General features: G+C 44.8%; 1 protein-coding gene across 2 annotated transcripts; it reads right to left on the minus strand.

Moving 5' to 3' along the window:
* Positions 1–11,578, minus strand: MPC1 (mitochondrial pyruvate carrier 1). Of its 2 annotated transcripts, XM_073789825.1 has the most exons (5): positions 11,375–11,578; positions 10,141–10,144; positions 1,796–1,892; positions 860–992; positions 1–537 (listed from the first exon to the last, which is right to left on the minus strand). In XM_073789825.1, the coding sequence occupies exons 1-5, from the start codon at positions 11,443–11,445 to the stop codon at positions 513–515; spliced, it is 330 nt and encodes a 109-aa protein (XP_073645926.1). In that variant the 5' UTR covers positions 11,446–11,578; the 3' UTR covers positions 1–512. The 2 variants fall into 2 exon arrangements, with proteins under 2 accessions (XP_073645926.1, XP_004316227.2); XM_004316179.4 differs by lacking the exon at positions 11,375–11,578 and having other exon boundaries at positions 4,167–10,747.
* Between the last annotated feature and the right edge of the window lie 1,295 nt (positions 11,579–12,873).

The raw sequence follows: 12,873 nt of genomic DNA on the forward strand, positions 1-12,873 counted from the left end.
TTTGACAAATATTTAAATCATTTATTGCCATTAATTTACAGCATTTCAATATACACACTGCATGGAAATACAAATACCTTTTCAAACACTGGCAATGTGATTTTAGCTATGTGGCCAGCTGCCAGCTGTCTCATGGTCATTAAACGAAAGGTCAGGATTTCTGAGTACTTAAATGCTGATGGTTACAAATTTTGTTCTCTTCGGGTTTTCATAAGGTAACTTCTAACAGATAACATACATATTACTGCAGATAAAACCATCACTGGGAATCATTACATTGATCGCATATTTGAGCTATGCTTTCTGAAGAGAAGCAAAACATTCAGTACTTGTAAGGCAGCCGAGAGTGGGTTTGGGAACTCCCTGCTATTTCTAGAAGAATCGTCTGGTTAGTAAAAATAGCGTTCTGCATACTTCTCTTAGCAAGACTATTCACTAGGGTGGAATGTGTGACTCAGCAGAGCAGCTGGCAATGCCACCCCTTCAAGAAGCCGGTTCTTCATTTTCCATTGTTATGCTGAGGCATTTTTAGACATCCTGGGAAGGAGCACAAAGACAAACGCAATGAGAAACAAAACTTCACCGCCAGCCTCGAAGGCCTTGGAGGGCTTTAAGAAGACACCTTTACGTTAACATGTATTTCAACTCACGATGTCATAAGTACAGTAATACCCTATTTCATGCTAATTTTCATGTTTGATAAGTGAATTCTCATCGCACTGTCTCAACGGCGCAGTCGCTTCTCAGCGTATTTCTGCTCTGCATCGAGTCTCCCCAGCCGCACAGTCACAGCCCGCCCCACGACAGACACAGGCCTCCCCAGCTCCTCAGAACACAAAGCTCAGCGGGACCTACTTACTCGTGCCGGAGCAGCCGTCCGCCCTGGGTGAGCTGGGCTACCTCGTTGGTGGCGTGGCAGGCGAACAGCAGCCAGTTGCGAGGCTGCACCTTGTAGGCGAATCTCATGAACGCCAGCGAGTAACAGCAGAGGGCTGCGGGGACACGCAGGACAGTGACCTGCAGCCTCCAGCTGAGGGCTGCCGGGGACACGCAGGACAGTGACCTGCAGCCTCCAGCTGAGGGCTGCCGGGGACACGCAGGACAGTGACCTGCAGCCTCCAGCTGAGGGCTGCCGGGGACACGCAGGACAGTGACCTACAGCCTCCAGCTGAGGGCTGCGGGGACACGCAGGACAGTGACCTACAGCCTCCAGCTGAGGGCTGACAGGGCTCAACTGCCTCAAAAAAAGAACCTTTTCTGCTAAAACCTTTACAGATGATAAAAGCTATTGCTTAGATGCTTCCATGAATGGGAAACTCATCAGATGGTTTGCTCCCGTTACGTATTGTTACTTATTACTTAAACAGTTAAAGAACATAATGTCAGTAAACTGACATCAGTTCTAGCCTCCTTTTCTGTCCCCTAGAGTGGTTTATAGTCCCTTATCTGAAAGAACTGCTATTTAATCCCCTCAACGAGTTTTATGTTCAAATATCAGGACTTCAAGTAAACGTTAAGATCCTTTTTCCACATAAAGTTCAAGAGGACACACTCCTTAACTAGGGGGACTACATCTGAAAGGCAAACGGGACCTTAACAAATACTTCCAACTACAGTAACCCTTTTCCTTCCTTACCATGAGGAGTAACACCCATCAATGACGTCAGGCGCTTTGCGTTACTTTCTAATGGTGACTGTAGTGTCTGGTGCTACGCACTTGAAATGTAAGCAGGAGCTGTATTATGCTATGATTTTATATGAAGAGCCTCCCAGTTATTCCAATCTGCATCCTTACCAAATGTCATCCGCCCGCTGATAATCTCCGGAGACTTCTTCATGTCATTGATGGCGGCAATGGGAAGACCCCAGTTGGCTACCGGGCCCCAAAAGTGCTGTTAAAAAATGAGGGGAGAAAGAAGAGGAAAAGTGAAGACAGAGCGTGAACAGCTACAACTTCTCTTAAACAGTGACGTGAAGCGTGCGGTTAACTGGGGAAGGTTGCCGTGCAGGCGTTCAGTGTGCAAGCGTGTGCCTATGAATCGGCAGTTCTCACAAGGTGAGAGCCCCAAACCAGAAGGGATCGGGCACTTTGCCAAGGTCCCTACCAGCTTCCAGATCACAACTAAGCAATCTCAGACTGTCCCGTTTAGAGAATTTTCAAATGAGATTAAATTCTTACACAAGTCACTCTTGCTACAACTTAAACCTGTTACAACCATTCTCGTAATGTAACGTTTAAATCTATCAAACTTTTTTCAAATTTTCATTAAGGTATTTATTTGTCAACATCTCTTAAAATGCAGACCCTAAGTTGGATACTTTTTCTGAAGAAAGTAACTTAATAAGGGAAGAAATTGCTTTTCAGCTCATACGAGCTATATGAAGATCAGAGAACCTAAAAATCTACACTCAGACCCCCAGATAATGAGAAATTAAACTGAAAATTAATTTTGAAGTAATAGGAACAGCCTATATTTAAGAAATGGATCAGGAGTTTCTCATGTACGACCATGGCCATCCCAGGGTACCGAAATGAAGTTGTCCACGTTGAACAGTAGCAACATGCAATTTAATTTAACTTCTGAGGTTGAAATAAGTCCAGGGGCTTTCCCCATTAAATTAAAAATTGTTTTATTTATGTACGATTTGCAAATAATGCTTTAAAATATGAAGGAGCGAGTTCCCTGGCGGTCCAACGGTTAGGACTTGGTGCTTTCACTGCCCTGGCCCGGGTTCCATCCCTGGATGGGGAACTAAGATCCCGAAAGCAGTGCAGCACGGCCCAAAAAAAGTGAAAAACAAAAAATAAAATAAAATATGAAGGAAACCACACACTGTTGGGTAAAGACCCTTTTCAGTTATCAGAACATTAAGCAGTGCTTTATTTCTGCCTATCAGAGCATTTAAGATAAACGCAGACTGCAAAATACCTTTCTAGACCTGCATTTCTAATACTGACCAAGAGTCATTAAAATCCAAAAACTTCGTAAGAATGAGAAACAAGGAAATGCAAGAAAAGTAAGTGAGAATTACCTTCGTCATGATTTCAGAATATTTTGAAACATTTACATAGCGTGTTTAATGTAAGCATGAGGCCTCTGCCTTAAACAGCTGCAAAACGGTCAGAGCTGTCCTACTGCCAGCATGGTGAGTCCTGCACAATCTCACACCTGAGTCATGGACGCCGCACCTCAGGCACAGCTGGTATAAAGAATCTTTGAGGTTCTGGGGAAGGCTATTTAGTCCTCCTGCTTTCAGACTGGATTTTGTCTCAGCCACTCATTGCTGACACTTTAATGCTTCTTGTGCCTAGATGAAGCCTGGCCATTTTCCTCCTTCCTCATCCTCCAGACCTCTGGTGATGGAGTATCTATCCCTCCTCACCTACCCGCCTGTTTCCCCTCCTGTCCTTCCCTTTGTGTCCCTTCACTTTCAACTCTCTGTTACTCCAGTGATGTTCCTCTCCTCCTTTTTTCGACCACGTCAGTCTATCCCCATCGCTTGGCTGTTTAATCACTTTCCACCGCTCTGCTCTACTCTGCACGGTGGCCCCCAGATCCCCGCACTATGCACACACTCAGGGCTGCCCTGAGGGGCTCAGCCAGGCCAGGCGTCTGCGCTCACAGCTGCGGCCAGGTAGTAAGAGGCCACGGCATAAATCTGAAACCTGAGGCAGCCCGGGGGACTTCTGGTCACAAGACAGTATTCAAAGTTTTACTGTGGTGAGTGTAGGGTTATATGAAGCAGCGTTCTGCAAGTTAAGGGCTATATATACACTTGTGATTATAAGCATTGAGATATACTTGAGATATTTCATAAAAAGAACATAAAAGGTAAAGATAATTTCAACGCTGGTTACTAAAATATCTAACCACAGAAAGTTAATAATACATCTTTTCTATCGAGTACAAGACTCTAGTTCTCACTTCCCTTTCCTGGAATACATGTTTGGTCTGTGCTCTGTCAGATATTCATCAGTCGATGCACTGGTCCTGCAGAGAAGTTAGTGTCCGGAGTGGAACCGGAGAACCAAGGGGTCACTGGAGGTGCCCTTAGCCCGGGACCCACAAGGTCCCAGGATGTGGCATGATAGCTGTCTCCTGTCCATACTCTGTTAATGCAGAAAGTCTGCAGAAGCCTGATATGAAGTAGCGACAGGTTCTTACCGTACTATTTGGTGAGGAGTCACCGAGGTTCAGACAGGAGAGACATGAGGGGGAAAAAAAAAAAGATCAGATGCTTTGTAAGATTTCGGTTACTTTAACCTCATACATGTGTTCAAGTTTCAGTAACAGAACCACAACACTAGGAGCACATATTCTTTTTTTTTTCTTGAGAAGATCTAGTGATATTAGGTCAATAACTTTGACCTAATGAAAGTAAACCTTAATTTTATGAAACGTAAACTTAATCCTTAGAGTGGAGCTATCCAACAGGAATATAATGCAAGTCACGAACAGGAGTCACATGAAATTTAAAAATTTCTAGAAGTCATGTTAACAAAAGTGAAAAACAACAGGAGTTAATTTTATTATTTATTCCAACATTTCTAACTATTTTAATTTGAACACGTAATCAATAACAACCTGTTGATGAGGTATTTTACATTCTATTTCGGCACTGAGTCTCCGAGATCCGGTGGGTGTCGACACAGCTCGGCTTGGACTGGCCACCCTCCACGAGCCCCCCTGCCACCTGGGGCTTGTGGCTCTCAGACTGGACAGCACAGGCTTATAGGGGGCATTTCTTTGAAAATGACAAGTTGGAGAGAAGCACAATCCTGCAGAATTCTACCAGCAACGGACTTTCCGTTTTTACTTACCAACAGCCTCTCACCAGAACGTAAGCTCCTAAAAATAGGCGTGTAATTCCATATTCTGTTCACAGCTGAAACTCTGGCCCAAGTGGTACCCAGAATTCACAAGGCACTCAGAAAATGTTTGCTGAACGAATGAAGAGAAAGGTCTTCTAATGTTAAGTGAATTGTTTTCCTGAATGCTAAAATTAATACCATTCAGAAATACGTCGAATTAATTTTACTTCTGAGATGGCATTTCTTCTTTTCAGGATATAGCTTAATCGTTCTGACAAGGCAAACTCTTGAAAGTGTAGCTCCTGAAAGAATTACTGAAATAAAATGATAAAATCCTCTATACACACTGTCTCGTCCAAACAGCTCCGCTAGTTGTTTTGATGCAGAGGTCAAGGAGGTTCTAATCTCCAGCATGAGAGTAGTTGTTGACGATGCTAATAATATACTTCAAATAGGTTCTGTTATGAAATACGAACAGCCTAGAAAGAGTCTGTCTTTCAATGTTAAGTGCACTGTTTTAATAGATAATGTTTCAACTGCGGTAACAAATTACGTTGCCAAGATTGTATTTCACAGCAAGTCCAAGCTGAGCACAGTGTTTGGACGGCAGAGAGGGTGAGTCCCTTATCAGGTCAGAGGGCAGGATCCAGTCGTTTATGGACTATAGTCACCTGTGGTGTCACTCTCCTTTGTTCAGGATCTGAACACAGGCCTTTTATTTATCTGTAAATTACCAATGGCACATTTTTTTCCTACAAAAATATTTTAAAAGATGTGTTTCTTAAAATCTAAATTGTCAGCTTGGAGATAATTGAGTTTTCAATTCAGGACTCTTTCCTTGAGTTGTGCAATAGTTCAAATTCTACCCTATTTTACAACAGGCAGGTCATAAAGGAGTGTGAAGGAGGAATAACTTCTGCCATCATACTCTGCTCAATCCCAAAGTCCTATGTGAAAGTGACCACAAAAATAAAGCTGATCACATCACTTTAATAGTGGTTTAATGACGATAAGCCAATCTGAGAATAAATTTATTCTAAACATCCCTGGGAAATACAAAAAGCCACAACTCAGCATCCCTTAATTCTATGTCAGAACTGTCCAAAACATGCATCAAGTACTCAGGCAAAAAATCTGAGAAGCATATTTGCGCAGAGCCAAACTGGACAAGAAAAGCTTCCTAGTATGTATTAGCTTCTGTTCCAAAGAAAGGTAAACTTATAAGCAACACAAACTGCAGTTGGCGGACAATAATGTTAAAACTGTGTGGAAAATACCCTTGACTTTCTCTTTATTCGGTATGTTGCCTGTATTTTATTTCAGTGAAGGTTAAAACAACCTCAAAATGCATAAGGGTTTTCTTGGTTCCCTTACGACCTTGAATTCTTGTGGAGGAAAAACCGATCTCCCCCGTTAAGAATGATGATGGAGGTGACAAAGGAGGATGACTACCCTGCATAAACTTTATCCTCTGTTTCTCCTTAATTTGGAACACTGTTTGTTTGGCTCCAGGTTTCTTCTAAGCTCATTTTTATTTTCTTAGTGTCTTCTCGGCATTGCCAATCTGTTTCTTCCTTTCCTAAAATTACTGACAGTAACTGTTAGCTTTCTCTGAAAGTACTGTGAGTAATTTATAACTTGCTTACACAGTACTAAAAGGATCTAAGTGGCAGCCTAGCATAGTCTGTTTATGTCATCACTGAGAGCGGGGTAAGGCTTGGAGACGTTCGAGACTGCAGTTCTCCTACAGGCTGAAAACGCTCACTGCCATTTCAGTTATGCTCAGCAACTTGTACCTCATTTTCTAGTCCAAGTTAAAATGAGAGGGAGTTTTAACAATCAGAATGTGTGATATTCAACTGTATTTAGATGGTCAAAACTAAACTGGACGGCAGAAAAGAGATTCCTGTGGCCAGTTCTGCTTCAACACTTTCAGCCTCAGTAACTTTCTGAAGGTCATTTACATGGCAGGGAAGTAAGGCCAGGGGCGGGTATGCAAGCAGCATGGCAGAGAAGGGAGGCAGACACAGGAAAAGTAGGTGCAAAGAAAGTACCTGAAACCTTCTTTTCAAAGGTTTTTGTGCATAACCATTTCCCTTTAAATCTTAATGTCATCTTAATGACATTCCTGTTTTGGTTTCACAGGTTTGGCGTCCAGAGGGTCTCAACTTTTCCGCCTGGTTTGGATCTGTTTTTCCATATGGCAGGTGAAGTGTTGGACTACCTGATGTCTGAAGTCCATTCCAGCTCTAATATCCTATAACTTGTGAAAGACTCCCTGTTTTCCACTGCAACTTCTCACTTGGGTAGTAAATATAAATTCTTAAAGCTCTCCTAGAAACTAAGAAGTTAAAATAACTTAGAATAGATAACCTCATTAACTGGAGAATATTCACTGCCAACAGCCAACTCACTTCAGATTTACAAGAGCATGCTGACTGATTAACTGATTTTCAAATACTCGTGATCTAGGTTCTACCTAAGCAAGCATTCTTTGCACATATATCCAAATACATATGTGCACGTATACCTCTGTTCACTCCTCTGAGGGAGGGGAGTAAATCTCTAGGATAAACATACACAGACCTTGACCGACTCAGTCACTAGAACACACATCCTACCTCAAAACTTAGTTGCTCATCTAATTTATTTTTCTTAACCAAAATTCAGGAGGGAGAATAAGAGCAAAAAAGAGACAGCTATCTTCTTTTACTCCACCAATAACGTATGTGAGGAAACAGTTTATTTAAAAAAACAAAACAAAACGATAATAGAGATCCAGGAAGTTCTTGATTCAAGATTTTCATTAAAGTAAGTGAGAAGAAATCAGTGAAAGGAAGGATGGAAGGCATCAGAAGGACCACTGGGAGCCCAGGGATTAAACATGGAATACTGATAACAATAACAAGAGCACATTTACTTTTGTAATATACACAGCACTGTGCTGTGTTGTCAAACAGCTACCAAAGCCCCAACACCAAGCAATTTGTCCAAGACTACACAGCTGGAAAGCAAACGGGCTGGGTTGCAAACCCATCGTCAAACCCATCACCTATAGGTGTAATACTACTGTCATCGCTTCCAACAAAAACGGTCAGGAATTACTTAACAGTTTAATACTAAGACCCAAGTTAAATGCCCCAGTTGTCCCAGGAATGCCATTTATAGCTGTTTTTTCCCATATCAGATCCAATCAAAGTCCACACACTGCCTTTGGTTACAGCCTGTTCTAACTCCTGTTCCTCAATGAAAAAAAAAATCAACATTTTAAAATACACTTGGAAATTCACTTTAGTAAGAAAGACATTTCAGTCTTATCCATAAAATGTAATTGACAGGAGGTTATAATCTGTGTAAAATATGACTTTAAATTGTTGCTAAAAACTTCAACTATGTTGTTAATAAAATGACTTTAAAAATTCTAGAGCAGCTTTAGTTTGGAAAACCTCTACACCCCTTCGGCAGGCTGTAAAAACAACGCTAGAGAGCTTGAGTTGTTCAGGAGTGCAAATGATTGACAAGGCGAGAAGGCACAGGGCCCCGTCTCTGATTGGAAGAGAATATGAAATTGTCTCCTCATGGCTTTATTTATTTGCCAAAGCAAAGCAGGGGCCGTAAGCAAGAAGACTAGAGGACCAAACAGGGGAAACGTTCCTCTAATAAATGCTGGGGAGAAGTGACTCCTTTCTGGAGAAAAAGCTAATAAATGAGCTGCTGCTGAGCGTTTTGATATCAGCCCAATCACTGCTCTGCAGGCTGGCATGAAATCCTACTGCTGCCAGGAGCAGCAGGGAAGACAAGGCCAGTGGACATCTCACTTCACCTGTTCAGTCCACAGAAGGATTTCCAAGTCAAAATCGCAGAGCTTTACGCCTCATGAAACTGAGCAGGACCCTGCAGGGCCTTCCTGAGTACAAATGCCCCTCTGTGTCCCCCGTTTCTTGTTGTAGAAAAAGGCTTGAGTCTTCCAGGCCTTCCCCAAGTTCCCAAGGGCGGACTCAAGCAGTTGCTAAGGAGGGAAGTGAGGGAATGCAGGAAGAAGGAAAAGCAGTTAAGCAAGAAAAGTAATGATAGCTTAAACAATAGTTCAGCGATAAAACAGAGCCCTAGCTCCTCCTGAAGGGATACACATATCAATCTAACACGTATCTTTGAGTTGTTCTGCAGGAACTAAGGCTCCCACCCAGGTGGAGGATGGTCACTACATTCCCACCACAAGAGGTAGCCTCAGACTAGTTGGAACCAGAAGGTTGACATTAAGATTCCCAAAATATCACCCTGTTACCTCACCACCTACCAGTCAGAAGAAAGTCCACAAACTGATCACGCACCCTGCAAGCCTCACTCCTAATGTGTCTTTAAAAACCCCTCCCTGAAAGCCATCTGGGAGTTTGAGCACGAGTTGCCCCTTCTCCTTGGTTGGCAGGCGCCCTGCAGTGAACGCTGCACTTCCCTTCCCCACAACCAGTGTCAGGAGACCGGCTTTGCTGTGTGTCGGGTGCACAGACTCAAGTTCTGTTCAGTAACACTCACACTTAAGATTTTAACTTTTCCCATATCAGTACACTTTTTAAAATGTTTCTGCTACAAAAATAGCAAGATATAATAGAAATACATAGTGATTTGGGGTTTCCAAGTATTTTCACATCCCTCATCTGGTTTACTTTTCTCAACAACCCAACCAGATAGGGCACTGTCATTAAACCCATTTCACAGACAGGGTAACAAAAGTCCACTGGGATTGACTGCTGGGGATCCCTTGGCTAGAAGTCATTCTTCAGAATCCTAGCTGGATGTCCTACCAGGCAGCACTTTCCTGGACACTGCAATTCTCTTTTTTTCCTCATTTAGTCAGAGCTTGATACAATAAAAGCAATACTAGAAAAGGCATGTAAACATTAAAGCTACATGAACTTAATCTTTGAAAAAAGGTTAGACCATATATCAAAGTATTCAGTTGAAATACCTGGCTCACAGACCCCTGTCTAGTAAAAAAAAAAAAAAACATACATTTAGAAAAGCAGGGCTAACTCTCTTCATTGAAAATACATATATTTTACAAATTCTTCTTGTGTAATAGAATGTTAGGTAATCATCAGCATATTTCTAATATGGATAAGACTTTATTCTTAATTACATCATACAGTTTTACCCTTAGCTGTACTTAACTATTAGGAAGGCTCACACAAAGGAGAAACATTAGTGAAACCTAAGGTAATATTTGAAGTCATAGAGAAACTTGACTGCAGGGACTAATAACACAGCCTCCCATGACTACTTTCCTCCGATCTCCCCAGCACATTACTCTGATAAATACTCTGCTCCACAGTACTAAACATCTGTCCTAATTAATCATGGTCCTATGCAAGTACACAAAGTTCATTTTTGGAAAGTCAAGAGTGAAGCTTCTGTTTCCAAATTTACCACGTGGCAATTATTTTTCTTACCCTACTGCCCTTAAAATTACAAGCAAACAGTATTTGCAATAAAATTCAGAATTTAAAAAAAAAATCCTTTTTTTTTTCTTTTACTGGTAAAATGAAGCTGCCTTCATACTGTACCCTATGGATACTTATTTCTCCTCAGCTGTCATCACTTCACCTCTTTACTACACTAACCTGTTGAAAAATACTGCAGCCCTACACTTACCTAGGTTTAAAAAAAAACACAAAGAAAAACTAAAATGTATACACCTAAATAAACTATATCAAACGGTTTTAAAGTTATATTAAATAAATGAAATAAAAAGCAAGCATCTCAAGATTACAGGCGAAAATAAAATACAGAAAGTGGGACTTCCCTGGAGGTCCAGTGGTTAAGACTAGCGCTTCCAATGCAGGGGCCGCAGGTGGCCCCTGTGGGGGGGCGGGATTAGGACCCCGCCTGACGAGCGGCGAAGCCAAAAAATAAAATAAAACATAGGAAGTAGGCTTTTCATCCCGCCACTGCCCTTTCTTTCTCATTGAAAATAAAGACTTAATGGAAAGCAGAATATTAAAAAGTATGCCCTTGGTTGGCAGAATATTCGTATGTTAGATTTGATTCCGTCCCACGCTTGACGTCCTGAAGCTGCGAAATCCAAAGGGCGAGGTCGACCGGGCAGGCTCAGTGCCCTTGTCGCGGAAAAGGAGCACCTGCGGCTCACCTTCCACCGAGCGATGCCGGGACGCGCCCTCCCAGCCCGCGCCCGGGGCAGGTCCGCCGCACACCTGGGCACACACCTGCCGAGCAGGTGCAGCGAGCCGGAGCCCCGGCCCCACTCGCCGGACCGGGCCCGCTCTCGGCGCCCGCCCGCGCCGGGGTGGGGGTCCCCCCGGCCCGCCCCGCTGCCCCACTGTCCGGAGCCCCAGGCGCCACTACCCCGGGACCCTGCCCGGCTGCCTGGACTCCCGCCCCGCGGCCGGGAGCCCCAACCCCGCTGTCCGCAACCCACCGCCCCGCCATCCCCGCCCCGCTGCGCGGAGCCCACCCCGCTGCCCGCACCCTCGCGGCCCCTCGTCCCGGCGGCGTCGGTTCCGCACCCTGGACCCCTCGGTGGGTCCGGCCCCGGGGACTCGTCACCTCATGAGGTAGTCCCGGAAGTCCTTGCTCCGGACATAGTCCGCCGCCTTCCGCACCAGCGCGCCCGCCATGGCCGTGCCAGACACCAGGCCGCCCGCGGTGCCCTGGGCGCCGCTCCTCGGAGCCCAATGACACCCGGCGGAGCGGACAGCGCGGACACCGCAACCGCTCGCCGGCGTGCCTCACGACAGCTCGGCCCCACCGTACGGTCGCGGCCCGCCACCTGACTCTGGGCCAATGGGAGGGCGCAGGGCGGGAGGCGGCGGCACGGATTGGCTCGCGCTCGCCGCACACCTCCTCCCCGCCCCTCGGCAGCGCGTGGGGGCGAGGCTTGCTGCCGTAAAACGGCCGGGGCCCGGCGGCGATTGGCTGGCGGTTGCCAGGCACCCGCGCTGGCGCGCTCGGGGCGGGCAGATGATTGTCCGAGGGCGCGCGGGACTATCCGCCGCCCGCATCTCTTGGGCCTTTGCAGCGTCCGCGAGCCCCCGCGGCCTCCCGGGCCTGCAGGCTCCAGACTGGAGGTGGGCGCCGGGAGGAGCGCAGCAGCGGCGCGCGGGCTGCGTCCGCAGTTGCCGCTACACGTGCCGGAGAGCAGGTCCGCTAGCTCTGGACCAGCGCGGGAACCGCAGCGCCACGTGTGGGGCGCACCGCGTGGAGAGGGAGACGTGGGAGGCTCCGGCTGTTAAGGGCTTTGTTTTGTTTTTGTTTATTGTAAATGTTTTACCCTGGCCAAAACTGTAGACGGCCGCGTCATCTAAAATGCCCCGGATGAGAGCATGGGGGCAGAGACCCTTGGGCATCTCTAGCAAGGACTTCAGTTGGAATGTAAACACCATTATTTTTGATATGGAAGGATTGGAAATGAGTTACATATCCACCAAAGGGACAGAGTCAAATAAATCGTGGTGCATCCATTCCATCATCGAATACTATACGGTAGTTTAAAAGAATAAGGGAACTATGTGTGCTGATATGGAAAGATCTTTAAAATTTATAGGGAAAAAAATCAAGGTGCAGAATCCTGTGTGAAGTATGCCAGTCATTTGTACATAGGGACAAAGAAAGTATAAATTTGTCTCCAAAGATAGAGGAGAAATGTTAGTGTTTACCTGTAGGGAGGGCTAAGGGGGTGAGGGAGGGAGGGATACTTCACTGTATACCCTTGTTCCTTTTGAAGCGTGTAAAATGAACATATGCTATCTATTCAAAATAAAAAGCATTAAAGAAGAAACAAAATGCCTTTGAGAGTTAAAATAGCAATCGTTTCATTGAATCAGATTTATTTCCTGTTAGGCTGTCTATGGGTCACACCTAACCTTGATCTTCTGTGAAAGTATATCTTAATACACAATGTTGCAATCCCATAATAACACCAGGAAGGCCGTTAGATTCCACTGGTGCTTTATGATGGAGAGAGGAATGTACGACCTAGCAGGACCAAAGCAGTCTTTATTATTCATAATATTATTAATACCTCCCATTTGTTCACCAAGAGGCAC

This window comes from Tursiops truncatus, chromosome 12 (genome assembly GCF_011762595.2).
Source record: "Tursiops truncatus isolate mTurTru1 chromosome 12, mTurTru1.mat.Y, whole genome shotgun sequence".
NCBI classification, from domain to species: Eukaryota; Metazoa; Chordata; class Mammalia; order Artiodactyla; family Delphinidae; genus Tursiops; species Tursiops truncatus.

Excerpts from the sequence above, each read along its gene's own strand:
- MPC1 (XM_073789825.1), bottom strand. The coding sequence starts at position 11,445 with ATGGCGGGCGCGCTGGTGCGGAAGGCGGCGGACTATGTCCGGAGCAAG. Across the intron at positions 993-1,795 it reads CAGCGGGCGGATGACATTTG|CCCTCTGCTGTTACTCGCTG; the intron begins GTAAGGATGCAG and ends GTGTCCCCGCAG. Across the intron at positions 538-859 it reads GGACGGCTGCTCCGGCACGA|GATGTCTAAAAATGCCTCAG; the intron begins GTAAGTAGGTCC and ends GCTCCTTCCCAG.